This window comes from Sorex araneus, chromosome 4 (genome assembly GCF_027595985.1).
Source record: "Sorex araneus isolate mSorAra2 chromosome 4, mSorAra2.pri, whole genome shotgun sequence".
Taxonomy (NCBI): domain Eukaryota; kingdom Metazoa; phylum Chordata; class Mammalia; order Eulipotyphla; family Soricidae; genus Sorex; species Sorex araneus.
In genome coordinates this window covers 73,801,607-73,828,457 of record NC_073305.1, presented here as the reverse complement: position 1 = coordinate 73,828,457, position 26,851 = coordinate 73,801,607, and the positions used below count along the sequence as shown (strand labels likewise).

The following is a 26,851-nucleotide window of genomic DNA, read 5'->3' as shown; positions in this document are numbered from 1 at the left end:
GGGGGGGGGCCTGTGCAAGGGAGGGTGTCTACCTGGAAGGTGCGCCTCTTAATGACCGGGGGCGGAGCCAGGCGCACGGAGTTGAGGAGAGGCAGCAGCTGAGGAGGGAGATGGAGGTGGAAGGCCAAAGGGCAGAGGTCAAAGATCACAGGTGTGCAGCAGGATGCCGAAAGTCACCAGGAGGGCAGGTGGCCGAGAGAGAGGAAGGGCAGAGGAGAGGAGAGAAGAGAGAGATTAGCGAGCATGAGGAAGAGGAGGGTGGGGGGAGCTCTCGCTGCTGGGTGGAAGCGTGTCCCTGGGGAGGAGGACCGGACGCGGGGTGCTGGTCAGCAGCGTCCCCTTCACGGACCGAGTGTGATCCCCCCCCCCCCGCTGCCCAGGCCTTCCCCCACATGGCCCTAACGCTGCCCCACCAGCCACCCTTCCCTACCCCTACCCCCGTGGGTCGGAGCCTCAGGAGCGGCTAAATTGGTACTTGAGGCCGGCGGTGTGCAGCAACCCCTGGGTTCTCTTTTGGGGTTGGACGAGAAAGCCCATGTCAGCGAATCTGGGGAGGCCGGGCAGGGGCAGTGCCAAGCTGGGTGTGGTCGGTGTGGGCACCAGCTAAATGCTACCCAGGTCTCACCCTGGGGCCAGAGGGCCTGGAACGCAGACGGCGGGGGAAGATAGCCCAGCATGTGCAACCGCTTTTTCGGGGGGCCGTGGGGGGCGGGGCGTGGGGAAGGGAGCAATTTGCAATCTCCAAATTATCTAACATAATTTTCTTTTCTGGAAACTCCTGCTGTTCCCAGTCCTGCCGCCCACTGGGGCCGAGCTCCCCGTGGTGGCAGGAAGTGGCCCCGTGAAGATGATGTTGGCACCCGATCAACCTCCTGTTTCTGAAAGACACCCCCAAACCTGTGGAGTGTGTTCAGGCCCCAGGATGCTCTCGAAGGCCTGGGGTGGGGGCAGCCTGCGCTGCGCTTAGGGCAGGAGCTGGGCGGGCGGCAGCTGTGGGGGCAGGAGTGCGGCTCGGGCAGTGGGGGGCAGCTGTGTGCAGGCGGCCTCTGAGCAGAGCGCAGCCTTGGGGCCTCCCGGGACCCACAAACCTTCACGGTCACTATCTGGCTGGCCCGCAGAGCTGCTAGCGAGCCACTCCAGCTCGGGGGTTCCTGGTGCGGGGGGATGAAGGAGTTGTTAAAGATGGGGTGGGGGGCGGCGAGTGGTGAGGGGGCTGTGCTGGCTCCCCGAGTCCCGGGCTTCCTGGGGGGACGCTGCAGGCTGCAAAGACCAGCAGCTCGGGAACCCCCTGCCCGAAAGGGGCCCCCCATGAAGCCAGAGCCTGCACCAGATCCCATTGCTCCTCTCACCCCCGCCCCACAACTCATCAAATGTCTGCCCTCACCCACTGTGCTCCATCACACCTGTCCCCAAGGTGCTTCTAAAACCTTCTGTCCCCACCCTCTTCCTCTTCCTCTTCTTGTGCGGGGTGGGGGGGTGGGGGGGTGGGGGGGTGGGCGGGGATTAGTGAGCCTGCCTGCTCATCCCCTCCCCTCCCCCCCACATCCTCTCAGGCTGACACACTGCTGAAGTGTGTGCAGTTGTGTTGTCTTTGGTGCGGATGACATAACAATCCTGTGAGCCCATCTTTGCGAATAAACACAGCTGACCTTCTATTATTGTGTCAGGATCAGGCTGGCCGGAACTCCGGGGCCCCTGTGATCTCGGCGCACATGCCACTGGTGGCCGCCTCTGCTCGGGACACCACAGCCACCCGCTGCGTCCCTGTTCCAGGCCCAGCTCAGCTTCTCTGGGGTCCGGGAACTCAGGGTTCAGCATGGACAGGGCCCAAGTTCACTTCGGACCGGGGAAGGTGGGTTTTGGGGTCAGGCCTGGTAGTGCTCAGAGCTTCCTGCTGGCAGTGCTCAGGGCCCTTAAAGTGTCAGGGATCCGGCCTGGGTCGGCTGCATACACGGCAAGAGCCTCACTCCTGAATGATCTCTCAGGCCCTGTTTTGAGTTTCTGTTTTGCTTTGTTTGTTTTATTTTCTGTTTCTTTCTCGTGTGTGTGTGTGTGTGTGTGTGTGTGTGTGTGTGTGTCTGTGCTCAAGGATAACTCATGTTCAGGGGACCGTTAGGTGGTGCCCATGTGCACAGGAAGTGTTTCCCCACTCTGCGTCCCTTCAGCCTAGACCCCAACCTTCTGATTGGCCTGACCCGCAGTGAGGTCCTCCATGGGTGGACTCTGTCACCAGGTCACCTCAGCCTCAACCTGACCCCCAGGACGTCCACTGCCCAAAGTCCACTGAGTGGACGTGCTCCTGGGCACACTGAGGGTGATGGGGGTCGGCGCCTGGATGTCCTTCCTCCCGCCACTGGACCTGAGAGGCGTTCCCTGGCCACAGCCTCGGGCTCGCTCTGGGGGCAGCAGGGTCACTCCACCCTGCCTGGCCTGGAAGGGACCCTGGGCTGGTCTAAGGGGCTTCCGGGCACAGCTTCCTGGGCTCCGACCAAGGCACAGGGCGGAGCTGGGGCTGTGGGCGACCGTCCAGCCCGAGTTCCTCCCCCTGCCCCAGGCCTTTCCTCTGCTGAAAGAGGCTGGTGGACTCGATGCTTCAGTGCAGCCGGTCAGAGGGCCACATCCCCCCACCCTGGGCTGGGTCCCCGGGCCCATGAATAGCCCGAGGTTCCCCCCGATGTGGCTGGGTGGGTGGCCAGACACGCACACACAGTCCCCCACCCCTGCTGGGCGGGGTCAGGCCCCGGCTCTGCAAAGCTGCATGGCCTCACTGAAGGAGAAGGCCATGTGTGGCTGAGACTCAGGGCCACACGCCGCACAGAAGTTTCCAGGAACACGCTCTGGCTGGGCAGGCGTGGCAGCACAGCCACGTCAGGGCCCCCGCCTAGGCTCTGCTCACACCCTGGTGCCCTGGAAGGGACAGCTGGACTGCCCGATCACATACCAACCCACAACTAACCGCGGAGCAGAGGGGCTCTAGTCCTTGTCCTGAAGTCTGCATGTAGGGGCTGGGGTCCTGGAGGGGTGAGGCCGAGTTGGGGGCTGTGTGTGTGCGGGGAGCACTCAGGCTAGGGGGGTCACTTACCCGGTGCGGGTACTCTCCACACTGGCCCTGGGGATGGAGGGAGGGAGAGCAGATGGTTAGGCACTTGTGGGGGGCTGTCCCTAGGGGCCACTTCAGATGCGTAGATGAAACACACACACACACACTCACGCATACACACACATACACATGCACATACACATGCACACACAGAGACACACATATACACATAGACATGCACGCACACACACAGACACAGAAACACAGACATACAGGCACACACAGACACACATGCACACACAGACACATAGACACAGTGTGCACACATGCACGCACACACAAACACAGATACAGACACATACATGCACGCACACACAGACAAACACAGATACAGACACATACATGCACGCACACAGACAAACACACACACAGACACACACATGCACATGTACAGACAGACACATGTATACATGTAGGCGCGCACACAGACACACACATACATGCACACACAGAAACACACATGCACACAGACACACACAAGATACATGCACACACATAGACAAATAGATACATGCACACTCACACTCACGCACACACACACATACACTATTCACGCACATGCACACACACACACATACACACGCACACTGCTGGGCCTTTTGTGCACACTCTGAGGCCAGAACGAAATGCCTCTCTCCAGTCCCCCAGAGCCTCAGGCCCGTCATCCCTCCCCAGAGAATGACTGTTCATTCTCTGTTCACAGGCAGCTGGCGGGGAGCAGACAGCGAGGCGGAGGCCGGTGTCTCTGAGCCGAGGGCCCTGGATGGGTGGGTAAAGCAGGTGGCCGGGCTGGGGGGCAGGCCCACTGTCTCGAGACACACCAGTCCTAGGGGCTCAGGAGGGGATCAGGAAACAGGGAGGGAGCAGGGGGGAAGCCAAGGAGGCCGCTGGGCGCCCAGCCCCGAGACAGACCCCAGGGTGGCCCTGGGGGTGGGGCGCCCCCAGGGCTCTCCCGGCTGTTCCCTGACCATCAGGGTCCCCTCAGACTTACCTTTTCTCCTTTCTGTCCCTGAGGACCCTGAGGAGAAACGGGAGAGCCGTTAGAGAGCAAGTGACCTCAGGAGGTGCTGCCCGGGGCAGGCCCTATGGGGAGGGGCAGAGGAGGGCTGAGCAGCGAGCACCTGGGGGGACTTCTGGTGACCCTCCCACCTGCCCCTTGTCAGGGCCCCACCCTGCCCTGCCCCCGAAAGGTCACACCTGGGATCCTGACCAGGTGCCAGCCGTGGCCCAGTGGGCGGGGGCACTCCCAGGGGTGCAGAACAGGAGGAAGTACTGGGGGTGCACTCTGCTCCTGGGGGTCCTCACACCAGCTCTGCACGCAGCTCATCCGGAGGAGGGCAGAAGCTTCCAGAAGAGACTGTCTGTCCTGTCTCCTGCCCTCCGCAACCTCAGCCTGGAACCCCGTCCCAGAGCCTGCAGGACAGCTGAGGGGTCAGTGGACGGGGACCAGGCCACAGACTTGGGGGACTTTGGGGCGAGAAGCCAGCACTTGGCAGCCGACGCCATCCCGGAGCCCCCAGGAAGAATATCGGGTCTCAGGGCTCTTTCCTGCCTTGTCCTGTTCCCAGGCCCACCAAAGACGCCGGGTTCGAGGGGGACCTTTGTCCCCGGGGAACGGGCAGCACACAGCTGGCTGTCTGCAGAGCCAGAGCTGAAGAGATGCGAAGGACACCTCTCGGCTGGCTGGACTGGCGGGGGAGGGAGGGGCTCGGCCAGCTCGGGCCAGCTCGGGGCACTCCCAGGGGTGCTGAGCTTGCAGCCGCAGCCAGGGGGAGGATGCGAGCGTCAGCCTCACCTCCCGAAGGAGGTGACAGAGACAAGACCCCTCGGCTCAGGAGTGCTGGCCCAGCTGCTCTGACGGGCCCTGCCGGCTGCTTCCCCTCGGCCACACCCTGAGAATGGGGCCTCTGGGTGGCGGGGCTCCCGGAATGAACTAGAACCTCGGGCCAGGGGCCTTCCAGCCAGCAGCAGAGGCCTGGGACAGATTTGCGGCCTGCAGGCCTCAGGCTCTGGGTGGCTGGGGAGGGGTCTGTCTCGGCCCCCACGTGCCACCAGGACGAGCGTCCATTCCGGGAAGTCCTCTGGGTGTGTGTGGGTGCGGACAGTGGCTTTGGGACAGTAGATGTGCTCCTCACCACCCACTCAGCTCCCCCCCACCCCCCTTTCACGTGGCTGTCCAGGTGTTCAGAGCCAGGTACCATGGGACACAGTGTCCAGTGGAGGCCGGGCTGTGGGGAACAGAGGCCATGTGGGGGCATGTGGGAGATGGAGGGACGTGGGGGATGGAGGTCAGAGACCCCTGTTGTGGATCCATGAAATTCCAAGTTCCCCTGGAGTGGTTCAAGGTCCACCCAGGCAAGGTGGCGCTGGCCGTTACAGAGGCCGCTGTCCCGTTAAGAAGGTCAAGGCAGGTGTACTCTGGGTGCTGGATGCTAGCTACTATTCGGTGGGTTGGGGGACAGCCCTGTGAAGGAGTGGGGGGCAAGCTCAGTTGGGGGTCTCCTTCCTGGCACCAGGGCCCCTCACCCGCCCACACTTCCTTCCGGCTCTCGGGGTGACTGTGGGGTGCCGGGCCGAGGGAGGGGATACTTTTCTGACACCCAAGAGAGCAAGTGCCAGGGCTGACATCTGCTTCAGCTGCCCTCCTTCAGGGGGGCTCTGGCCCCCAGCTCCGGCTGAGCCCCCAGGAGGGGAGAGGGCCCCACCTTTGGAGCGGGCCTCAGACACAGGCAGGACGGAGAGCCGAGGGCTCTTGGACCCCACAGAGGCTGGGCCAGAGGGCCAGGACGCGCCCCTCCCAGAGTGGACGAGGACACAAGAATGGGGCAGTCTCAGGGCATGCCGCCCACTCCTAATACCAACCATCTGGCCGAGAACTGGCCGGCACATTGCCATGGGAGGAAGGGGGAGCCTGGGAGATGGGAGAGAGGGGGGAGGGGGGAGGGGGAGGAGGTAAGAGGCATTCAACAGCCTTTGCAGGAAAAGGAGAGGCCGGAGGAGGGATGGGGGCACCAGGTGCTTCACGGGGTGTGCCCGGGCCAGTGGGTGCTGCTCTGGCAGATCTCCTCATGGCCTGCTGCCAGCTTCATGTCCCCTGGGTGTGTGCTGAGGGCAAGGGGTCCCGGGCAGCACGCGAGGCTTTCTCTGCCTTCTGCTGGACCACTCTGTGCCTGCCCCGCCTCCCTGCGTGGGGGTGAGGACTGAGCTGGGTCGGCCGTGGGGGCAGCGCCCGCCCTCCCGGGGACAGGCGAGCCGGGTCTTACCATCTCTCCTTTGGGTCCGGAGTAACCCTGGAAAAAGGGGATGAACCAGGTCCACCTTTGGCCATCCCAATCCCACCCCCAGCCCGGCCACGTGTGGTCCCCACATCCCTGATGGCTTCACTGGCACATTTCTTTTTTTTTTGTGGGGGGGGGTCACACCCAGTAGTGCTCAGGACCCACTCCTGGCTCTGTGTTCAAGTCACCAGATGGGATCGAACCCGGGTTGGCCGTGTGCAAGGCAAACACCCTCCCCGCTGTGCTATGGCTCCAGCCTCTGCTTTTGCACATTTCTTCCCTCGCCGTCCAGTCCAATGGGGCCCTGAAAGCAGAAGGAGACGGATATCAGCCCTGGGCAGCCCCTGGCCCTGCCCAGGGGGTTACAACCCAATACGTGAGGGCTCAGGCCTGCTCGCCACTTACGGGCCATGTGACCCTGGGATAGGCCAGGCCTCAGTTTCCCCTCCTAACAGGGCATGAGAACAGCAGACCTTCCCCGGGTCCTGGTGAGGGAAGGAGGTGTTGCAGATGTGCAGGTGTCGGGCTCGAGGGAGACCCCCGTGGACAGCAGAGACTCAAGCCCGCTGTGGGTCCCCAGTGGGGAGGGGGTGGTGGGTTTCCAGGCCGCCAGGGGCTGCCCAGCATTGAGGGCTGCAGAAACAGGGGCAGATCCCTCCTCCCCTCCCCTCAGAGCCTCTCTTGGGGCAGGAGCCTCCTCATGCGTGACCTGACACCAAATGGAGGGGGCGGCCCACATCCCAGTGTCCTTCGGGGCCCCTGCCCTTCCCAGCTGGCCCTGATTGCTCTGCCGGGGGCCCTGTCCTCCCGAGTGCCCGGCTCTGCTCCTCAGCGGCTCTCCGGGCAAGGCTGCGGGAGCAGGTGCAGGGGCCGGCCAGGCTGGCTCCCCCCACTCACCGGGAATCCGGGGAAGCCTCGGGTGCCCGGCTGGCCCTGGAAAGACAGAGAGGCGAGGGTGACGAGGAGGAACAGGAGCAACCCCCGAGTCCCTGCCCGACTCCCCCGGGCCCAGAGAGGTGCCCCTCACTCAGCACCGTGAGCAGGCTGGGAGGGGAGAGAAGGGCATGGAATGTTCTAGGTCTCCAGGCACTGAGGGTGGGGCCGGGTGACAGCCAGCCAGTATCCCTGGGTCTTCTGGAATGCTCCCTCGGCCTCAGAAGCTCTACACCTGAGCTTACGTGTAAACAAGGGATGGGGCGTGTGGGGCGCGTGGAAGGTGGGGACCTCGGGGACAGCGGGGGCTCGGCCCTACCCCCCCTGTCCTCGCTAGCCACACAATCACAGCCCAGGGCCACTTATCTGGAGATGGTCTGGATGTCAGCGACTCGCGGGACTTTGACCTTCAGCAAGCATTTGCGGCCCACTTGGCTCACTTTCCCCTGCCCGGGCTAGCAGGCAGGACCCCGGCTGCCCCCCACCCCCCGGTCCTTGGGGGAGGCTCGGCAGTTCCCGCTGCTTCCCCTGATGAGTCAGGCCGTTGCACAGATGGATTTCCAGGTGGGAGACCTGGAGGAGGGTCACTGGCCACAGCTCTTGGTTTTGTGGTCATGTTTCATGACGAGAGACTCGGGGCCCCTCAGGGTTGTGCACCCAGGCGGGAAGGACTAAGAAACAGGATCGTCACCTCCTTCCCGCCAGCTGGGGTCTGTCCCTGTGGCCTGTGTCAAGGTCTACCAGAGCTATCGTGGCGGCTCCTTTGCTACCTCGATGTTTGGGTACCGTGGCTCACCCCTTCTCCTGGAGTCCCCAAGTTGGCACGTGCCTGGCAGAGTCACCGCCTTGACCGGGAGAGGTGCAGTCCCTCCCTGAGCTTCACTGGCTGAGACCACGTGACTCTATTCCCTGTGCCTCAGTTGATAGAATGGGGACACGAGGACCCCTGTAGGAGCCACAGAATCACAGGCAGGCCGTAAAGTCTCCTGAAACCTGCGGCTGTCCTTGGCCATGTGTGCTGGCTTGCGTTGAGCCCGGCACACGGAACAGAGCAGGGGAGCGTGTGACCCCACCCAGCTCAGGAGTGCTGGCTCGCCAAGCCCCGGCTGCTCTCAGAGCCAGATCCGAGCCAGAGGAACGTCTCTGCAGACATCAGCTGTGACCTGGCCACCTGGATGGAACATGTGGGTCCTCTCTGAAGCCTCGGGTGTGAGGCATGTGGGGGACACTCAGGCGAGCTGCTGGGAGAGCAGGCGGGCATACTGGAGGGGCAGGGACTCAGCTGGACTGAGCCGAAGGTTCAGGAGGGCCCGTGGCTGGCACCCGAATGCTCAGGAAGGAGGAGATGCCACAGAGATCAGAAGCGCCCCGGCCGTGCTCCTCTCGAGGGAGAGTTATGCTAAGAATAGGGCCAAGGAGAAAACCCGGAAACTGTGCAGGGTAACCCCTGAGACCTCTGAGTGTAAACTTTCAACTTGGGCCCGACACGAGAGGCCCGAGGGAAAGGTCAGCAGGACGGGGTTCCAAGGAACAGCTCCCAGCCCCATCCCAAGAATGTTTACATGGGAGGGATAATCACGGTTTGCTAATGACAGAGCCGACCCTGGTCAGGGGCACGCATCCCTGTGGCCAGAACCACATGCAGGGGCTAACCAAGGCTTTTTTGGGGATGTTGGGAAGAATGCTGTCATAGACCAAGTGGAAACTGGTACTTCACTTCCTGGAGAGGAGGGGCCGGGGTGGTCCTAGCCCACATCTGCAGGGCGAGATGCTGCGGTCGGACATCCCTTCCCGTGTTTACTGGCCTGTCTGATTTATTTGTGAATGGCCTGTTTGTATTCTTTACTGATCTCTTCCACTGGGCTGTTTGTCTTTTTCTGATTGATTTGAGCAAAGCGATTAGTCAAGCATAGGAACCCGTTGGGACTGCTCTGTGCTGCAAATGCGGCGTTTATCTTTGCTCTTGTTTACAGTACAGTTTCGGCCATATGGAAGCCTGACATGTATATCCACAGCTTATCAAGTTTTCCTTCTGGCTCTGGGTTTGGGGTCATGTTCCAAAGGGCCTTTTCTGAAGAATAATGCCTGCCATAGAGGGGGTGCGGTGGGGGTAGGGCAGAGGGAAACTGGGGACATTGGTGATGGGAAATGTGTGCGGGTGAAGGGATGGGTGTTGGAACATTGTATGACTGAAACCCAATCAAGAACAAATTTGTAACTTTATCTCACTGTGATTCACTGTCATAACTGTCATCACTGTCATCCTGTTGCTCATCAATTTGCTTCAGCTGGCACCAGTAACATCTCCATTGTGAGACTTGTTACTGCTTTTGGCATATCGAATACGCCATGGGTAGCTTGCCAGGCTCTTCCAGGCGGGCGGGATACTCTCGGTAGTTTGCCGGGCTCTCCAAGAGGGGCGGAGGAATCAAACCCGGGTCGGCTGCATGCAAAGCAAACGCCCTACCCACTGTGCTATCGCTCCAGCCCCTCACTGTGATTAAATTTAAAAATAAGTAATTTTAAAAAGCATACTCTATCAATAAAAAGTTTTAATAGTACTTACTATTCTATGTGAAGCACATTTTGGGCCTATAGGCCCTCATCTAAAATCTTTCAAAGAAAAAGGGCCTTCCTATTCTGAATTATAAAACATGCATGTATGCCTTTATTCTGGTTTATTTCAACTTCATGGTTTATATCAAAGTTTTACTTCATTGGAATGGAGCCTCATAGGTGCTAAACAAGTAGAGACTCACATATATTTTTTTAAATGTTTGATTTTGTTTTATCTTTTTTATTTTTTAAATGGCAGTAGTCCGAGTTTGATTTCCTGAATAATTTATTTTTCTCTTCCTATTGTGAAATAAAGCCTTTGTCACGGACCAAATTCCCAGATGTCAAGTTCCCCGGGTGCCTTCGCTTCATTTCTGGCCTCTCCATTTCTTCTCTAGCTGTTTTTCTTTTTTTTGTTTGTTTGCTTTTTGGGTCACACCCAGCGATGCACAGGGGTTACTCCTGGCTCATGCACTCAGGAATTACTCCTGGCAGTGCTCAGGGGACCATATGGGATGCTGGGAATCGAACCCGGGTCGGCCTCGTGCAAGGCAAACGCCCTACCCGCTGTGCTATCATCACTCCAGCTCCCCCCCCCCGCCCGCTTACTCTATTTTTTTTTAGAACTTCTCTGACTTCCATGCAAGCTCATTTTCCCCACAAATAAAATGGAACGTTATTTTGATGGACTCCAAGGCCAAAAATATAATCACTAGGATTAGACCATTTTATGTTTATAGGTTGATCAGGAGACAGTTCACTGACTGATAGTATACCTGGAAATCTGAGAACCAGGGAAATAAGCTTTACTGATGCCCTGAAATTACCTCCCTTGGTCCCGTGGCAAGGTGAAGAGAGTCCTGTGGCTCCTGGTTCTATCTGCTCCTGCCTCCCACCTGCCCCTGGTGTGGTGTAAAGCCACACATCCAGGCTGACGATTCTAGCTGGGAAGGTTGACCAATGTCCCCCTTCTCTCTGTCTGACCCTGGAGGTCCCCTCCAGATCTGCCCGGACCTAGCCTAGTCTTCTCCCCACTTCTGGTCAGTGCTGTCTTCCCCAGGGAGCTGCCTCTGGAAATGAACCTCTGTGGCTGGGGAAGGGGAGCGTGCAGCAGAGGGCATGGGCCTGGGCAACAGCCACCATTCTCTGTGGCTCCAACACTGCCACCAGGGCGGATGCCCAGATTTCCAACACAACGGCACCTGTTCCCGGCTGTCAGACACCTCCGTGGAGGCTCCAAACATTCTGAACATTCCACATTCAACGTGCCACACTTTCTACTGCCCGAACCTGCCACCCCACAGATATACATCCACTCAGCCCGCAGTCAGGAGTACTGCAATTCCTCTTTCTCTCTTCAGCACCACCCTTGACAGCTCCCCAATATCTCTCCAGGGCCAGAGAGATAGTGCAGCACCGAGGGCTCTCTTGCTTGGCACTTGGTCTACCTAGGTTTGATCCCTGGCACTCCATATGGTCCCCTGAGCACTTCTAGGAGTGATTCCTGTGTGCAGGGTTGGGAGAGAGCCTTGAGCATCATTGGGTCTGGCTCCAAAACCAAACAAAAGCCCATCATCTCACCCGTCTCGTCTACATGTAGCCAGGGCCAGAGTCTGTGCAGGGCCAGAGTCTGCCCTCCGGGAGCCCACGCATACTCCACACACACGCATGCACACACTTTCACGCACACCCCACACACATGCCACACACGCTCCTTGACACAACAGCAGCACTGGCTGCTCCTTCTGGCTTCCCGTGCCCCCGTGGCTGTGTTCCCCACACTCTCAGGAGGGAGGGCCGACTCACAACCTCCCGTCGTGGGCCTTTGTGCATAGACCTTCCTCACAGCTCACCGCCTCGCCCTCGCTTTCTTCCGGAAGGAACGGCCCATTTCTCCCACAGCATGGCCTGGGATCCTCCTTGTCGCCAGCTCGGGAGGGCTGGGCAGTAGCAGCCACATGAAGATTTCAAAGTCCTCACAGACGTGGAGACCCGACTCGGACCGCCTCCACGTGCAGGGGGTCTGGAGGGCCAGACAGCTCCTCCTGGCCCCTGCGGCAACTATGGAGGTGTTCAGGGAGTGGACACAGTCCCCTTGAGGTGGGGGACGCGCCTGAGGCCCTACTTGTGCCTGCCGAGCCAGCCTCTGCAGCCCCGGGCACCCCTGACTTAACCGGGCACAGCACTCTAGACTCCCCTCTGTAACGGGAGCCACCCTCTGGGTGGCTTCTCCTCTGCACAGACCCTTAGCCAGCTCCAGAGTGGGGGCAGGTGCGTCCTGAGAGTGGCATGGCGGGTTCTGCCAGTGGCATTTATTCTGGGATCTTCCTGGAAAGCTGCTTAACTCCTGGCCAACACTAGCCACCGAGAATTTGCCCGCGAGAGCCAAAGGCCCTATGTCCAGGGGCTCCGCGAGGAAAGCACAGTGGCCCCAGTCCTCTAGGTGGTGGGCACAGACACGGGCCCCGGCAGAGGACACTGGGCTTTGGGAAGCTCCCGGTGCCATAAACAGTCTCTGAGCACCCGCAGGGAAGACGGGCCTTTCCTTCGGGTGAACGGCCTTGGCAGGGTAGAGCTTAGCAGGGACGGAAGGAGAAGGCAGCAGGAACACTGGTTTTGTGATGACTGCCAGCCAAAGACTCCAGCCCTGTCTATGGGGTGACCACATGCCCAGTGTTCCTCTGCAAAACAGGCCGGTGGGTGGGTCAGAGAGAACAAGGCCCAAGTGGGCAAGGTGCCTGTCTCCTTGGTCTAGGCCATGACAGCTGCCCAGCCTGGGATGCCGCTAGTGCTCAGTGAGTCACCCCAGGCAGGAGGTGGGTCCTGGTTAGGTTTCTATGTGTCCAGCTGTGGGGCCATGCCACATTTAGGGGTACTGGCAGGCTTCTGCTGGCAATGTGTCCAGCAGGGGCCGAGCCCTGGGGTGCCCAACATGGCGAGAGCTGATGGTCAGAGATGGCGCCCAGGGCCGCCTGCATTGGGCATCACTCTCCCGTCCCACCTCCCAGTGGCACCCTGGGACTCTCTCCTTCCTCTGTGGCCTTGCGTGACACCCCTGGCCCCCTGCTAAACCTCACTTTTATCAAAAGCAAGTGACCTCGGGACACTGATGCCACGGTGCCCCCATCCAGCTCACAGGGGCGGTGGCCAGGGGCAAGGGGGTCAGCTATGGCAATGGGGTTAAGCCTGCATGAGCCGTCAAGCCACTGGCTCGCACTTTCTGGGTATCTGAACCGCCCAGAGGACCTTAGCCTCTGCCCAGCACAGCCGCCTGGGGTGCAAGCCTGGGGGCTGGCCTGGGTGACGTGCCAGGGTGGGGCCAGTAAGCCAGACTCAGGGCTACCGTGTCTATGCTGGGCCCAAACCCCATCTCAGATGCTAAGTGGGGCTCCGCCCGCACCACTGCTCCTCTGGCCCTTGGCTTCCCCTTCTCAGGGGGCCTGGGGTGCTCCCACTCGGTTTGCTAGGAGTGGCTGGTGCTGTGTCTGTGAGAAAAGCTGCCCGTCCACTCAGTCACTCACGTTGGGTCCCCTCCAGCTGTCCTGGCCAAAGAGAGGGTCTCTGTTTCCCAAACCCCTAGCCACGGGCCAGGCCCAGGGCATCCCCAAGATGGGGGCTGGGGGCTGCCGAGACCGGGAGGAGGTGCCAGGCCAGTGACTCTGGGTTCTGGGTACCTGCTCCCGGGGCTTCCCGAAACAAGACTCATTCCCAGGACAGCTGGAGCGCCCACCCCGCACCCCTGCACCCCCAGGAGGAGCCGGCTCCTTCCTCCGCGTGTAAACAGCGGGGCCGCCTCGCAGCTGCTGCTGTGTCAGGGCTGGCTCGGGGGGGGGGCCCGGAGAGGCTGTAATTTAGGGACATCTCGGCAGGCCACTTTCTGTAACATCAACAGAAGCCCGGCCCAGGGATCACATCACATGGTGGCGGCCGGCCCTCCCCGTCCCCCCTCCTCCCCACCCCCAGACCCTTTACATTAACTCACCACCTCCAAGAAGAGCAAAACCACTTACAGGGGGGCCGCGAGGGCCGATGATGGACATCCCGGCGTCGCCTGGGGCCCCCTGTGGGAGAGAGGGGTGCAGAGAAGGGGGGCAGGGCAGTAAGGAGAGGAGGAGTGGGGGAGGCGGTAGGTAGGGAAGTGGACCAGGGGGACGCGGGGAGGCCAGGGAAGGAGGAAGTGTTTGCAGGGGTGAGGAGGGGGCCCAGGAGAAGTGGCTGGGGAGAGGAGAGGAACTGTGCGGGGCGGGAAGGGAGAGGGCGGGGGGCCGAAGGAGGAGGGCACGGAACCCAGGGAGGGGGCAGGCGCATGGCAAGGGGACTGGGGGACACTCAGCTCAGCGGTGGCCTGCCCCCGTGGCCGCCCACCTGCTCCCACTCATCACGTCCATCCCAAAGCCCCCAAGGTTCGTTCGTCCCAGGACAGCCCTGTAGGTGGAGGCCGAGGGACACACCATGGTGCTAGCAGCCCATCCCGCACAGCGTCGGCCCGAGGGACCCTCTGTGCCCAGTCGTGGGGCCGGGAGGGACCCACAGCCTCCGGGGCGGGGGGTTCTGGGAGCAACAAGTGCAGGTGGAAGTGGAGCAGGAGCTAAATGCGCGTGTGCAGGGGGGGCAGGGCTGGGGTGACGGGAGGACAAATGGGCTGTGCTGAGAGTGGGTGAGACTATGGACTGTGCCCAGCCCGGGGAGTCAGGGTCCCCTCCCCCACCCCAGCGGGGGCGCCAGGGCAGCCCTCTGACCAAGGGTCCCAGGGCATGAAAATGTCCAGGACCCTGATTCTGCTGTGCCAGGCGCTGCCTGTGGTCCTCAGGGCACCCAGGGGCCAGGGCTGACTCACGGGCCTTTGCACATACTCTGTCACTTTCCCACAAGCTACTGGGTATGGGCTCCAGAGCACCCTGCAGGGAGAGGTGCTGTGCTTCCTCTCCTTCTCCCTCTCTCTCCCTCTCCCTCTCTCACTCCTTCTCTTTCCCCCCTCTCCCTCTTTCCCTCCTCTCCCTCTTTCCCTCCCTCTCTCTCCCTCCCCCTCCCAACAAGGCACCTGCCTCACAGGAACATGGGGAACATCCGAAAGAGCCTGGGGGTGCTTTCAGGGTCACCCGGCCCAAGCAGACCTGGACTCTGGTCTTCACACAGCTGTGGGGTCTTGGGCCTCAGCAGAGGGGCCTGGCCAGTCATTCGTTTGGGGGGGCCCCAGTCTGGAGTTGGGTCCACGAGGGCTTGTCTCTGCCTCTGCCTCTTTCTGCTGTGTGATTCTGGGTATGTGAATCTGCCTCTCTGTGCCTCAGTTTCCTTATAGGACAGGGAGCAGCCGGGCGTTCCTGGGCGGCCAGTGTCAGGCATGGGTCACGGGGAGAAAGGGGCAATGCTCTGGAGATGTGGAGTGACAAGCTGGGGGCAGCTGAGGTGACCGTGGGGCTACTCGTATTTCAGATCTGGGGGTCTCTGTGGGGTCCTCAGCGCAGGGCACATACGGGGGCCCTGAGCGGGCACAGGAGGCCTCCAGGCCTTGCTCACCCCCTCTGGAGAACCCAGAAGAACCCTGGAGAACCCAGAACCGACGTCCCAGCCCTGCGACCTGGGGCTCCGGCTTCCCAACAGGCTCCAGCCCTGCAGCCCTGAGGCAGCCCCAAGGGAGTCTGTCAGCCCGGAGCACCCGGGGTGGCAGGGATGACGCCAGCCAAGCAGCTCTGGGCTTCTGCCTCGTGCAGGGCGATGCCTTTGGGCAGGAACCAGGCCTGTGCAGCCCCGGCCAGAGACAGTTCCACTGGGACAGGGGAGCTGGGACGGCGGCCCAGGAGTCCTGAGACTCGTGTGGAAGCTGTTAGGAAACTGGGTCACAGGAGGCTGCTCGGGAGGCTGGGGGCAGTGCAGGCCGGGGGGGCCAGGAGAGTCCACTGGGAGCGGGGAGGCTGGGGCGGAGGGCAGGAGGACCCATGTGGACTTGTGGACTCACCTTCTCGCCTGGTTGGCCCTTTACTCCCTGGGGCGGCCACATGCAACGCGGGGTACGGGGAGCAGAGCGGGGAGAAAGAAAAGAGGATGAGAGAGGCACGCACACGGCATCTGGGCCCGGCACAAGGACCAACCACAGAGCTCCACCGTGAAACAGGAGACCAAACGAAGCACAGATGCCGACACAGGGTCCCACCCCGGCCGGCAGAGCCGCAGGCAGCTAAGGCCTCCCCCGCCAGCCCTGCAGGGCACTCTGGGGAGAGAAACGGGCCGGAGACACAGAGAACATGTGCGCACACGTGGGTGTGCATGCATGTGTTTGCACGTACATGTGTGTATGCGCGTGTGTGCGTGCATGTGTGTGTGTGCATGTGTCTTGTATCTACAAAGGCTAGAAAGAGAGCCTGTGAGAGAATAGGAGAGTGAGAGACAGAGAGGGACAGAGATCAAGAGAGTGAGAGAAGAGAGAAAGCAGGAGAGAACAAGGGAGAGACAGAGAGCAAGAGTGACAGGAAAAGAGTGAGAGAGACTGAGAGTGAGAGAGACAGAATGAGAGAGAGAGAAAGACAGAGTAAGAGATACAGAGATTGAGAGAGAAACACAGAGAGTGAGAGAAACAGTGAGAGAAACACAGAGAGAGAGAGAGAGAGAGAGAGAGAATGGCAGGCCTTCCCAGGTCTGGAAACCTGCTGAAGCCCTGGCCACAGGGCCTGTAGGTGAGTTGGGCCCATAGTTGGCTGGTCAGCTGGGCATCAGCTAAGGTCTTGGTGGGGACATGAGGGCCTGGGACCACAGGGCAGCACACAGGAGGACAGAGCATGGGGGTGAAAGGAAACTGGGGGTTCCCTCGGGTCCCGATGTCCACCGACACTAGTGGCTAGAGAGCCTTTCTCCACCTTGTCCAGAGACGGTGGCCACTGGGGACCACAGAAGGGCCCACCGGCCACCCCAGGCCTTCTCAGGTCAGGCCTCCCCCCAGGCCGCCAAATGGGCCCATTGTCACATTCTCAAGGGCACAGCAGTAGGAAAGGCCCAAAGCAGCTTGGGAATATTTTCCTGGAGGGAGAGGGGGCCCTGCCACGGCAGGCCAGAACCGGGCAGTGACAGAACCAGGGACAGAGCCCAGCAACGCCCCAGCCCCGGGCCAGCTGAGTGCCCAGACAGGCTGGCGGGACCCAGGGCAGCGGGGCAGTCAGGGATGGGCCAGGGTGGGTGGGAGCTCCCGTGTGGCAAGTGGGGAGAGGGTCTCCCGGCAAGGGGCTTGCTCGGGGCCCCTGGCCTCGGGTTCGGACCCACAGCTGCCGTGAGGAACTCAGAGCTCTGGGACAGGGGTCACTTTTCAACTCGGAAAGGTCCTGGCTTCTAGAACTTAGCCCTGCAGGCTGCATCCTCCTGAGAACAGGCCAAGGTCAGGGCCAAGAGCACAGGGCTGGGGTCTGGCTGCCGCCTGGGTTCAAGTCCTCGGCAGCCACTTCCTGCCAGGAAAGGACTTTGGGGTAGACCTAATACCTCAGTTTCCCCATGTGAAAAATAAGCGCGTGCTCTGCACCCGCCTCCTGCTGCTCTTAGGGTGACCCACAGGCCGAGCGGGTCAGACTCCTCCATGCCAGGCCCAGCGGGCAGCCACCCTGTCATGTGTTTGCTGAGACTCAGACACCTTTTGCTGCTCTCGGCAGCAGGCCAGCAAACTCACAAAAGAATGCCAGGGCCAGGGCAGAGCAATAATACAGCACACAGGGCGCTTGTTTGCCTTGTTCACGATGGACCGGGGTTCCACCCCTGAAGCCCCCCAACCACTGCCATGAGTGATCCCTGAGTAGAGAGCAAGGAGAAAGCCCTGAACATTGCCTGGTGTGCCACAAAACCCAAATTCATTAAAAAATCTGGGCTGCAGTGATAGGACCATGGGTAGAGCTCCGCCTTGCATGTGGCTGACCCAGGTTCAACCCCCTCAATATCCCATATAGTCCCCCGAGCACTGCCAGGAGTAAGCCCTGAGCATTGCTGGGTGTGGCCCCCAAACAAAGCCAAACAAGAATATCAGAGCAGGGGTAGGGCCAACACAGTTCAGAAACGGGGTTCGGGGTAGGGGGTGGGGGTTCTAAGCAAAGCACGTGGAGAAGCACAGGGGGAGGTTCATCGTCCCTGAGCCAGTGTGGCCACGACCACCTCAGGCCACTGGGAGGCCTGCACTGCCCTTCCTAGGCTGCTGAGACCATCGCCCGGAGGCTTCCAGGGAAAACTGGGGTGCAGGGAGCACCTCCTAGGCCGCACTTCTCACCTCTGGGGCATCTTTGCTTTTCTGCCAGAACCTGGCACGTTGGACCACTCACCTAGCCTGGAGGCTGGCTCTAGGGCAGGGGCCCCGAGGCAGTGCCTGTTCACTGAGACTGAGACTAGGCTGCAGTTTCGGGGGCAGGGACAGAGCGGTGGGAGTCCTCGCCCGGTCCAGGGGGGCTCCTACCTCTCTCCCCCTGGGATTGGCCCTTTGCCCCGTAAGCAGGTGGGAACACAGTGGTAGACGAGGTCTGAAATGTCCTTCCAAGCCTGGCTCTCTCTAGGGGGAAGGAGGGTCTGGGTGTCCCCTGCCATGGTGTGGAGGACAGGCCAGTGTGGGCAAGCAAGCGGTTAAGTGCCGAACAGCAGAGCATGCACGAACTCACCACACGTCCTGGCATCCCAATGGCACCTTTGTCACCCTGATGAAGGAGGCAGAAACAATTAGATTTAGTGGTTTGGGCCACGTGCAAAGACCCCAGGCACCCCTCCTCACCCCACATAGCAAAGAGGATGCCCAGGGGTTGTGTGGGCGAGCTTGCCCACAGCTTCAACCAGCCACCATCCCGCTCATTTCCTGCTCTGCCCTCCTGGCATAGGGGGGTGCCAGGGAAAGAACCCCCGAAGATGGGTCTGGTCCTCAGCTTGGACCTCAGTTTCCCTGTGCATTTCATCAAGGACCCCAGGCCCTTTCTTCCTTTCATTTTTGTGTCCACAAACATCCCAGCGCTGGCCTGGACACTCGCCTTCTGGGCCCAGAGCTGGGCTGAGTGGCACTGCCACAAGACCGGTGGGGGGATCACTGCTCCAGGGCTGATCCTGCCAGAGCGAGGGAGCTGTGCCCACACTTCCTAGACCCCTTCCGGGTCCCAGCTGAGGAAGCATCAGGGACAGTTCAGCCCTACAGTCCTTTCTCACGGCCACTCGGGGCACAGGAGGGACAAAGAACCAGGGGACGAAGCCCACCGATGTCGTGTTCGGGGGTACTGAGGGAACGGCTGGGCTTCGTGGCCAGGACTGACCTCTTCTTGCTCTGGAAATCTGCTTACTACGTTTTGTCCCTCCCCCTGGGTAGAAAAATCTTTTTTTGCAATCATGTGTGCGGACGTCATCAAGTCTCGGGTGGAGCCTGGGTTTCACTAAGAGCCTGGAAGGACAGACACTGAAGACGGCCAAACAATCAGAGGATTTGTGAGGGGCCGGGGAGAGATCTGGGGGCACGTGTCCCAAGGCTTCGGACGCTCCTGGGGCGATCCTGTGCGTGTTGACCCTGCTGAGGCAAGATGCCTCCAAGGACAATTAGCACCCCGAGATACAGGTAGACACATCAGAGCCAGCAGTGGGTTCTGAGATGCGGATCTGGTTAACTGGGTCTGGGTGACGGGATCAGACTTTCCCAAAGGGAGGCCGAAGGCAGCACTGACCAGTGTCTCCTGAGCTTCTGTGACCAACTGGGTCTTGCAGGGGCTGCTGGGATATCCCGTGGACGCTGTCGGCAAGCTAACCCCAGTGCCTGGCTCCTGCGCTACTGACCTTCATAGCAAGTCTGCTTGTGGCACTCCCTGGGCTGACAGGGGCCAGAACCAGTGACTCTTCTCTGGGTCCGTCCCCCCCATCCCTTCCTGTGGGGGAAGAGACCCCACCTCACTGCTGAGGCTGCCAGGCCCACGGGCCATTGACTGTGACATTCCATGGCCCACTCACTCTGGGGCTTGTGAACGCTATTTCAGAGTATGTGTTTTGGTATCTTTGAAATACTAATGTTCTTTGCAGTCGGGGGCTGTAAACCATGGGTGAGGGGCAGGCGTGGAAGGGCCGGCGGCTGGAAACTCTGCACACTCTCTGATCTGGGAATTGCCCCAAATGCTTTTTCAAGGTGGCTGTTGTCAGCAGCAGCCTGGTCTGGCCTGCCCACGTGCCCCCCAGTCACCTGGTTTCCCCTCCCTGGATTCTGAGACCAATTTCCCCATCCTCCTTTGCTCCGGGGCTCCTGCATCAGGGGAGATTTTTTCCTTGTCTGGCCAAACATCCTCCCACACGCATTTTATGGAGAAAGTCACTGCTGGGCATGCATTCTAGAAGCTGCTGGGCTACTCAAGAGGTGACTGTATGAATCGTGCCTAAAGGAGCGACGGGGCTGGAGGGGTGCTGAGGAGGGCCTGGGAGCTTTGGAAGGGGACTTAGGTGGAGGGAGGCAAAGACTGTTTTGCCTCACGCTCTCTGTGCCTCGCATCGGCCCTCTGACTGACCGTGGGATTTTACCCAAGTCGCCCCCCATGAACGGGCCCCTGGTACCCAGTACTAAGGCCCCTGCTCAGAGCCGCCGTCCAAGGGTCTCAGAAGATCTCCCCCAGGCTGGCTCTTGAGCACAGGAACTGGCCCTTTGGCCCGGGACCAGGCCCCAGCATCTTACAGCGGCCGCCTGGACAGTCAGACAAGGTATCTCTACCCGTGGGTCTTGTCCTCATCCATAAAGCGGGAAGAACAAAGCCCATTTCACTGAGTGCTCGGAGAGTCACACGAATGGGGACGGCAGAGGCCGGTGGGGCCGGGAGCCAGAGCCTCCCACTCAGCGTCTGCTTCTGAACCACAGTCTCTGATTTCCGACCAGCTTTCCCAGCTCCTTGGCAGAGCTCAGGGATGATGACGGGAGGGGCACCGAATTCTCGGGGTTCCTCTCACCGGGGAGGACAGGATGAGGGGCGGTGGGGGGCGGGTGCTTCGCAGGAGGCCCCTGGCTGCCCTTGTCTACCCATGCTAAGGTCGACAGTCCGCTAGGGGTGGCCCCGGAGGGGCTGAAGGAACTGAAGTGACCGGTGCAGACTCCTGGCTCAGAGGAGGCGGCACCCTCAGTCTCAGCAATTCCAGAGGATGGTCTCTCACCCAGGGACCCCTGCAGGCAGCAGCCCCCCAGCATGGCCACCCGCACAGGGGAAAGCCAAGTAAAAGGAAGGGAGAAATGAGAGGAGCTTACCGGGAGGCCGGGCTTCCCAGCTGGGCCCTGAAAGAAACGGGGAAGAAAGAGAAGCTGACAAAGGCCAGTGACTGGAATCTCAGGGGGTCTGCTCGAGGCCCCACGAGTCTCTGCGACTTAGGACCCGTGTGAAGAGAAGGTCTTGGACACTAAGCTTCCCTTCTGGCACTCACTGATTCACTCACTTGCTCATTCATTCATTCATTCATTCACTGACCCATTTAATCATTCACTTATTCATGCACTGACACAACCATTCATTTATTCACTCATTCATTCACTCACCTATTTAATCATTCACTCATTCATGCATTGACGCAATTGTTCACTTATTCACTCAACCATTCATTTATTCACTCACTCACCTCACTCATTCATTCATTCATTTCACTCAGTCACAAATTTATTTATTCACAAAATAAATAACATGGGGGATCCTCTCCAGGCCAGGCCCAGGGGAGGTACAGGGTACAGAGAGATGAGCATGCCCCCTCTCTGAGTTTTTCTGTCTCAGCACCTCTATTCTGGGCACCCCCATGCATGCCTGTGCTAGCCTGAGAGAGGGCCCAGAGGGAGAAGGGGGCAGGCGCCCTGCCCTGTCACCCAGGAGCCAGTTGTGGTAAAGCAGGTCTGTGAGGTGGCGGCCGTGGAACCTGCCACGTCAGAACTAATGACAGAGGAGCCAGGTCAGAGGGCAGGGGGCCCAGGGAGCCTCCCCACTTGGTGGGGACAGTGAGGGCAAGCCTCTACTCACTTTGGACGTCTCTCTGCAGGATGGGTCAGTGTTGGGTGGGAAGCTGGGCTGGCCCCAGCCTCTCTGGGGTCCCAGGAAACAGGGGGAGCCTGACCCCACCGACCACATGTTCATCCCAAATCCCTTCTGTGGGACCCCCATCCTCCTGCTTAGCACAATTCTGGGCACAGTCTAAAGACTCCACAGAATGATGTGACATCTCCCCCCATAGAAGAAAAGAGCAAAACCTATGCCTGAAGCCAATTCTTACTGGCATGCTAAGAGCCAAAGGACACAGCTTGGGACCCCGGAACACTGTGTGTTTGGACCAGAGAGTGGCTGAGAAGCTGCCCCTGGAGCTGTCTCAGCGGGGCACCAGGTCGCGCCTGGCACTGGCAGAGAGCCCCGGGAAGGGTTTCTGGCCGGAGCAGGGTTGGTTGGTAGAGGCGGGGGGGTCTGGCTCTGGGGCACAGCAGGGCTGACCCGCATCGGTTGCCCCTCTGCAAATTCTGGCTTTGCCGCTCAGTGACCTTTTGAGCAAGTTGCTTGGCCTTCCCGTGCCTCGGTTTCCTCATCTCATAAAAGGGAGAGCAATCACATCCACATGTGCTGCAAGGAGTGAAGAATGTGAGTGGCTGAGGAGAGGCCTGGAGGGCAGAAGGACCGACGGGGGCTGGCTGGGACATCTCCCCCTCCCACGCTCCAGCCCCACTTTGCCCACTGACAGCAGGGGACGGCTGGGGTGCTGGGGGCCTCGAGATCGGCCCCTCACAGCAGGCGAAGTGGGCTCAGACACACTCACTCTGGACCGAGAGCCAAGCTCAGGGGGCCCTGGGGGAGACTGGACAGCGCCCTCCTAGACACGACCCATTTCCATCCCCCTCCCTCTGCTGGATTTCACTGAAAATTCTGCTGGAAGATTCTGGTAGCTCCGATGCAGGGGATTGTGTCCCGTGCTTTGAGCTCAGTTCAGACTGGCAGGCGACAGGGCCCGAGGGCAGACACAGGAAGCACAGGGACCAGCCTCTTGCCGCCCCAGACCCCCACCAAGCCAGCCCGGCACCAGCATCCTCCTTAACCAGAGTCTGGGCACAGACCCAAGCCCGAGGCTGCCAGAGAAGAGGAGTGGCTGGGGCCTGGGATAGCCCCTCCTGCCTCCGTGTCCGGGGAAGGGCTCCGTCTTCCAGAGCAGGGCCGTGAGTGCCCTACCTTGTCCGGACAGGACCTTCCCCTCGGGACTGACCCAGATGGGGCCCGGGGTGCGACCCTAGAGGCCAGGCCGCTCTGAGCTCCCTGCAGCTCTGTGCCCGCACCTCTGCTTCCCCCTCCTCTGTCCCTCATGGGGCATGGGAGCCCCTGAGTCCCTCAGTGCAGCGTTTCCTGACTTCCACCCACCCCACCGACTCAATTTTCTGTTCGTGAACCACCCCAAAATGTTTCTTGATATAAAGTGGGCTAGAAACACATGAGGTACTTAGTACTAAAGACACTGGGAATAAAACAAAAAAAGCATGAAAGGACTGTTCAGGGACACCTAGGCAAGCCTCCATTCCTAGGAATAATTTGTTTTAAGTAGAAAAAAAAAACCCTATATATATATGGGAGCAGGTAGGGCACTTGCCTTGCATGCAACCAACCTGGATTCGATTCCCAGCACCCCTCAGAGGGGTGGTCCTCCGAGCACTGCCAGGAGTAATTCCTGAGTACCGAGCCAGGAGTAACCCCTGAGCATCACTGGGTGTGGTCCCCAAACAAAAACAAACCCCAAAAACCCTACATGCAAATAAATGTGTATACACACACACACAGGCACACAACTATATGCCTTGATTAGGCACATGAGATTGTTATCCCATTTCTCAGATGAGAAAAGTTAAGCACAGAGGCGGGTAAATAACTCAAGGTCACACAGCTAGAGACGGCAGAGCTCTAGTGCCCAGTGGCTACACCGCATCCTGGGACACTCAGGAGTGCCTGGCACAGCGAGAATCCCACTCAACCAAGTCTGACAGCTCCTGTTTCTCTCCGGAGAAAGAAATAGCTGATTCCTGGGCTCGAGCCCCGCCCTCCCCCCCCCCCCCCGGCCAGATCCCATCCCTAAGACATTCTCTGCAAATGTCAGCCTGAGTGCAGCTTTCCCATGGGGTGAAGAAGTACAGGGTAACATTAGCATGTCAGTGACCAGCTACATCTGCACTGCAGACACCTAAGCATACCCTCCTCGGGGCACTGGCCCCGATTTGGTTTCCACCTGGAATGCAGCAGCCCCTGTCAGGGCCCCTGAGAAGCCCTCAGAGGGGAGCAGCCAGCCACGGCCCCAGCGCTACCTTGCCAGGTTGTCCTGCCTCTGGCCTCAGACTGTCTTTGCCGCAAAGGGACAACAAAATGAGGGGGACCGTTTCTGCCTGGCCGGATGCCCCTGCCTCCTCGGCTAGAGTGGGTCAAGTCAGGAGTCCCGCGGACGCCAGGCTGAGTGTGGACATATGGGCATGGCCTTGCTGTGGACACTTCCCCCTATTTGCTCACCCTGGACAGGCAGCTTGGGACTTCTTTGAAGAGGCCACCTCAAGCTCTCAGAAGGACGGGCACTTGGCCCAGAGGTGTGGGGCAGCCCCAGCCACATGGGAGGTAAGGACTCATCCCCAAGAGAGGCGAGGGGTTAGCCCATGGGCAGAGAAGATTCTAGAAGGTGGATGGCGACTCTGGGGTGGACATGAGGCCCCACTTCCATTTGTCATTGCCTCCTTTCGGGCCCTGAGGTGGGGGCACTCCCTCCCTCAGCCTGGCTCTCAGGTGGCCGGGCTGGGCCGCCCGCGTGGGCTCCTTGGCAGATTTCTCAGGGCCCAGACAGGCATTCAACTCTGGGCTTATCTCAGGGAAATATGGAAATGGCTGCTTTCAGGCTCCTGAGATCTGATGCCGGGCTCCGCACTCTTGCTCCAACCGGCCTGCCCACAGCGGCCTCGAGGCCTTTTGTTGGAGTATCAAATGCTGTCCTCATGGAGACGCTCCCATTCTCGGCACAGCCATTCTCTGGCCTCTCTTCCCTAGCCTTTGAGGAAGCGGCTCCTTGGGCCTGTCTCAGGTTCTCTGGAAGGGGCCCCCATCACCCTGGGCTTTACTCTGCTCCATGCCACCTATAATTTCTGTGTTTCCCTCCCCACAGCCAGGCTACCGCCCTCTCACAGAAAAACCACCAGTTCCACCCACCCCTGCCAAGGCGCCTCAGCCAGGAGGCGCTGCCTGAGCCCCAAAGATGAGCTCTTTCTTCTTTGACTCCAGAGTGGGGGGATAGGGGAGCCCCAGGGGCTGTGCTCACAGGGAGTCCAGTCTGTCTGTCATACTGAAATTGGGGACCTGCTCTGCCTGCGGGGGAGGGGTTGGTAACAGAAAGGAGGCACCATCTGAGGGACCCTCTGAGTGGGGCAGAGGGGGTCAGGGTGCCTCTGGAGGACAGTGGGGGCCAGTATCGGTGTCCCCACCAGGGGCCCGGTTACCACAAGGTGGGGGATCTCCGCAGTGGCGCCCAGGTGCAACCGGTACTTACAGGCGGTCCTGAAAGAGAGAGAGAAGGGCAGTGAATTCTTCTGTTAGGAGTCAGGGACTGTCCAGTGAGCTCCTGTCAGGAGTGGGGGACTATCCAGTGAGTTCCTTTCTGTCAGGAGTGGGGGGCTGTTCAGTAAATTCCAATCAGGAGTGGGGTCTGTCCAGAGAGCTCCTGTCAGGAGTGTGGGGCTACCCAGTGAATTCCTTCCTGTCAGGAGAGGGGGGCTCTCCAGGGAGTTCCTGTCAGGAGTGGGGAGCTGTTTAGTGAGTCCTTTTGGTCAGGAAATGGGGGCTGTCCAGTGAGTTCCTATCAGATGTGCGGGGAAGGGTACTGTCCACTGATTCCCTATGCCAGGAGTTGGGGTCTGTCCAGTGAGTTCCTGTCAGGAGTGAGGAGCTATCCAGTGAGTTCCTTCCTATCAACAGTGGGGGCTATCCAGTGAGTTCCTATCAGGAGTGGGGGACTATCTAGTGAGTTCCTATCAGGACTCGGGCGGGGGTGAAGGTGCTACCCAGTGAATTCCTTCCTGTCAGGAGAGGGGAGCTCTCTAGGGAGTTCCTGTCAGGAGCGGGGGACTGTCCAGTGAGTCCTTTAGTTCAGGAAGTGTCCAGTGAGTTCCTGTCAGGACTGGGGAGGGGAGGTGCTATCCAGTGAGTTCCTTTCTGTCCGGAGTAGGGGACTGTCCAGTGAGTTCCTGAGAGGAACTGGGGGATATCCAGCGAGTTCTTCTATCAGGAGAGGGGGTCTATCCAATGAGTTGCTTCCTGTCAGAAGTAGTGGGCTGTCCAGTGAGTTCCTGTCAGGAGAAGGGACTATTTTCCAGGGGCTGCCAGGAAGGGGTTTCCCACTGCTCTAGGAAGTAAGTGTGTTGGCTTCCCTGACAGCCCCTTCTCCAACTCGGGCTTCAAAGGGCATTGCAGAGATGGGGGGCCCCCTCTGGGCTGCATGGGGCTCCTCATGCCCCAGGCTCTCAGCTCTTTTGCTGTCAGGCCTGGGGCTGTCCAGCTTCCTGAGGTAGTGAGTCAGCATTTCTGCCCTCCTGGGGCAGCTGCCTGACCCTGCGCTCCTCCCGCTGAGCTTCTTTCAGTGCAGCAGGGAGAGCGCACACGGAAATAACAGTATCTCTACGTCTGAAAAGATCTATTGTATTCATGAAATTTTCCTGTATAGACATGAGTAGGATACTTGCAATTAGGCTACCGTTTAGGAGAATGAGTTTCTGGCAGTGTTCTTTCTGGTGTTTCGGCGTACTTGTTCAATTGCGTGCATCGTTCCAGAACTAGTTTCAGGTGCGTTCCAATGGAGTGTAACCAATGTTTTCTGTGTCCCGTTTCATTGAGGACTCCACCTGAGAAGGTCTTTTAGTAGCACTTGGTGGATGTGAAGAGATGCCCCTATCTTTCTTTGGAACTGGCGTGTCACAGGAGCAGCGTTCATGTATCTTCCGTTCTCTGTATATTTGAAAGTTCTTTCATTGGTCCTGATCTGCCTGTTTGTG

The 26,851-nt window shown here is 59.8% G+C and overlaps 1 protein-coding gene across 1 annotated transcript in view; it reads right to left on the bottom strand.

Annotated features, from left to right (window-relative positions):
• Positions 1–26,851, bottom strand: part of LOC129404330 (collagen alpha-1(XIII) chain-like) — a 73,837-nt gene that overhangs the window by 23,759 nt on the left and 23,227 nt on the right. Inside the window, exons 2-12 of the mRNA XM_055136682.1 lie at positions 21,074–21,100; positions 18,486–18,521; positions 15,824–15,850; positions 13,878–13,928; positions 7,276–7,311; positions 6,650–6,682; positions 6,346–6,390; positions 4,092–4,118; positions 3,083–3,109; positions 1,089–1,151; positions 33–98 (exon numbers count right to left, since the gene is read on the bottom strand). Of these exons, the coding sequence (XP_054992657.1) occupies positions 33–98; positions 1,089–1,151; positions 3,083–3,109; positions 4,092–4,118; positions 6,346–6,390; positions 6,650–6,682; positions 7,276–7,311; positions 13,878–13,928; positions 15,824–15,850; positions 18,486–18,521; positions 21,074–21,100 (438 nt within the window). The remainder of the gene's footprint in view (positions 1–32; positions 99–1,088; positions 1,152–3,082; positions 3,110–4,091; positions 4,119–6,345; positions 6,391–6,649; positions 6,683–7,275; positions 7,312–13,877; positions 13,929–15,823; positions 15,851–18,485; positions 18,522–21,073; positions 21,101–26,851) is intronic.